General features: G+C 29.8%; 1 protein-coding gene across 1 annotated transcript; it reads left to right on the top strand.

Moving 5' to 3' along the window:
- Window positions 1-1,595: 1,595 nt before the first annotated feature.
- Window positions 1,596-2,838, top strand: Phum_PHUM207190 (Early growth response protein, putative; the record flags this gene model as incomplete). Its single annotated transcript, XM_002425494.1, has 2 exons — window positions 1,596-1,613; window positions 1,792-2,838. The coding sequence occupies 2 exons, from the start codon at window positions 1,596-1,598 to the stop codon at window positions 2,836-2,838; spliced, it is 1,065 nt and encodes a 354-aa protein (XP_002425539.1).
- Window positions 2,839-3,558: the final 720 nt, after the last annotated feature.

Genomic DNA, 3,558 nt, shown 5'->3' with positions numbered 1-3,558 from the left:
TAAATTTCTTTTATTATTATTATTATTATTATTATTATTATTATTAATTTTGTTGTCATAGTAAAATGAATCCCACGGTTGTTATTTATATTTTGTTTTTATTTCTAATATATATTTTTTTTTTTTTTTATTAACTTGGCAACCCGTCGATTATTTAATATAAAATAAAATTTTTCAACACATCAGAAAACTTCCATTTTGTTTTTGTTTTTTTGTTTATATTTTAAATAATTTTTTATAATTAATAATTTATAAATAACAATAAATAAAAATTATTATTATTATTAATATTAATAATTATACGAGTGAGAAAAAACAAAATAATCGATAACGAAATTCACGTCACAAAATTAATAATGATTGAAAAAAAAAAATTATTATTTACATTTAAAACGGAAATAAATTTACCGGAAGTGGAATGATGAAAAATATGAAAAGAAAAACAAAATGCGCGCGTTTTTTATACGTAGGAAACAAACAAAAAAAAAAAACGAACGCCGTGCGAAGAAACAAACGTGCAAACGAAATTTTTTACGATGTCATTAAAATAAAAAAAAAAACACATCATCATCATCATCATCATCATTATTATTTATTTATTTATTTAAAGCGACTTTAATAAAAGAAAAAAAAATACATAAATTTTTATTTTCCCCGTTGAAATTGTTAATTATGTAAGCATATATATATACATATAAATAAATAAATAATAATTTTTTATTTATTACTCTCACATAGAAAAAGAAAAAAAAGGTTTGATAATAAAATCACGGGCTTTGATCCCCGTAAAAAGAGTGAGAGAGAGAGAGAGAGAGAGAGAGAGAGAGAATGATTATGTGTGTGAGGGAAAGAGAGAGAGAGAAGGGATGTTTAAAAAATTCCCGTCCGCTTCGATTTATTTCAAAATAATTCTTATTAACGAACCTTATTTTGACAGGCGTTCGCACGTAAACAACGTACAAAACATTATTATTATTACTTTTTTTTTTTTTATCAATTAAGGTATTTCAGGTACTTTAAATCAACCCCCACGAGAGTTTTAATGCGTGCGTGCGCGCGCGCGCGCGCGTCAAACGTGTTTAAATTTAAAAAGATAAAAAAAAAATTAATAAATTTATTTTTATTTTTTCTGTTTATTTTAATAAATTGTTTTAATAAATAATAATGATGATGATGATGAGTAGGAAAAAAAAATTTAATTGGTTTTGAACCTTTCGTGTTGTTTTCATCGCTTCCTACCCTCCTCCCCCCACAAAACTTTGTCGTTAATGACATAAAAAAAAAAAAAGCTATCATCGATATTGTTTCTCACAATAAATTATTATTATTATTATTATTATTATTATTTATTTTAACGACGACGACGATATAAAAATATATTTATTTATTTATTTTGTGTAAGCAGAAGAAAATTAATTATTAATTACGTTAGGTTTTTTTTCTTTTCCTTTTCGATACACCTTAAATTGTTGTCGCCTGCCCCCCAAAATCATCGTCTGTTTTTTTCCTTTCCCCCCTTTTTTTTTCATCGATTGATATTGATTGGGGATTTTTTTTTGTTTTATCAGAATGGAGAACCTGAATATGAAGTACCCATGTCGGAAGGAGCTCGAGTACCCGCACAACCGATTTCACATTTGCCAAATGCGGAAGCATACGAAGGAAATTACGGAAGGTTGGACGCTGGAGATTTAGAACCTTCTGAGGTTATTATCATTATTATTATTTATAATATTAAAAAAAAATGTCGGAAGTGATGAATTAAAATTATTTTTTTAATTGTTTTGTTAGATGTGGCAAGATATAGAAACAGTTATTCTCGGAGTCGGTGGACCTCTTCACAATACCCAATATCCTGATCATGGCGGAGATCATTCAGACCAAAGATATCGTACGGATTTACCAATTAAATTTGAACCGGAATCAAATTACCAAAGTAACTCAACGGGATACAATTCGGAAGAACCGGAAAAAGATCCATTGGGTGGTTATTACAATGTGCCATCGTCACTACAACCGGAAGATGTAAAAAAAGATAAAGATTATTATTCGCCGACGAGAGTGAAAACGGAAAATATATACAATAATGAAATGTTCCTACATGGTGGCAGGCAGCCGACATCGGGAGGATATACCTATCCTCCGGCGACATCGCATCATCCACTTCACGGATTCTGTTCTCCGTACGCATCATCTCAACCACCATCTTTATATTCGGCAACAAATTCATCAACGTCATTCACGCAAATTTCACCGCCTGCGACGCCGGAAAATTGCACCGGATTTTATCATCATCATCATCACCATCATCACGGAGGGGGTGCCATGAGTTACACGGATTTATATCATTCCCGTCATCATTATCATCATTCTCAAGTGACTCATTTTAAAATATTGACGCCGCCTTCGAGCCCTCACTTAAACGGTCACTTACAACCGTCTTCTGCGTTTCCCGGTACTCACGTGCACACTCATCCGCACATAAGTCTCCCGAGGCCGCCACCGGGTTTAACAGAACAACCCGTACCTGCAAAACCGAGACGTAGAAGAAATTGGAGCAGGAGAAAAGTCATAGTTCATACTTGCACTCATCCCGGCTGTGGTAAAACCTATACCAAATCCTCTCATCTCAAAGCGCATTTGAGAACACACACTGGAGAAAAACCTTATCAGTGCGGATGGAAAGGTTGCAGTTGGAAATTTGCTAGATCCGACGAATTGACCCGACATTATAGAAAACATACCGGCGACAGACCTTTCCAGTGTCGACTATGCGAAAGAGCATTTTCACGATCCGATCACTTATCACTTCACATGAAAAGGCACATGACAATGTGATTGTTTGTTTGTTCATTTGTTTGTTTGTTGTTCAGAAAAAACTGAATACGTAAAAGTGAAAAAAAAATTTTTTATTATTTATGTGATCGAACCCGAAAAAAAAAATTTTTTCTTCTTAATAGTAATAATAATAATAAAAACTGTGTTAACGACGCCATTTTTTTTTTAATATTCTAATTTGAATTTTTTTTATCGTTATCAGTTAACATTCACCTAATTTTTTATCATTATCATTATTTTTCCCATCAATTCGCGTCCATTTTTTTCCGATCCAAAAAAAAAAATTCAAACGGAATTTACGAAATTCGCTTTTTTCATTAATAAATAAATTTATATGTAAATAATAATAATAATAATTGTAACGATAATAATAATAATTAATTGTATAAATATATATTTATATGCTATATTATTTAAAATACAAAAAAAAAAAAATTTTTTTATGTTTTTATTTTTTGGAATTTTTACCGTGATAAAAAAGTGTGAGTGTGAGAGATGATGGTGGTAGTAGTGATGGTGGTGGTTAGTATTAGTAGTATTATTATTATTATTATTATTATTCGTAAAATATAAATTTCTATGAATTTAAAAAAAAAAAAAACGTTAATAATTAGGGCGTTTTCATTATTGTATATATATAAGCGACAAATAACAATGACAAAAACTAAAATTCTATTGAATAAAAAATTCCATTTTATAATAATAATAATAATAATAAAG

This window comes from Pediculus humanus, genomic scaffold (assembly GCF_000006295.1).
Source record: "Pediculus humanus corporis 1103172107559 genomic scaffold, whole genome shotgun sequence".
NCBI classification, from domain to species: Eukaryota; Metazoa; Arthropoda; class Insecta; order Psocodea; family Pediculidae; genus Pediculus; species Pediculus humanus.
The sequence above is the reverse complement of the archived record's forward strand: the minus strand, read 5'-3'. Positions and strand labels throughout refer to the sequence as shown.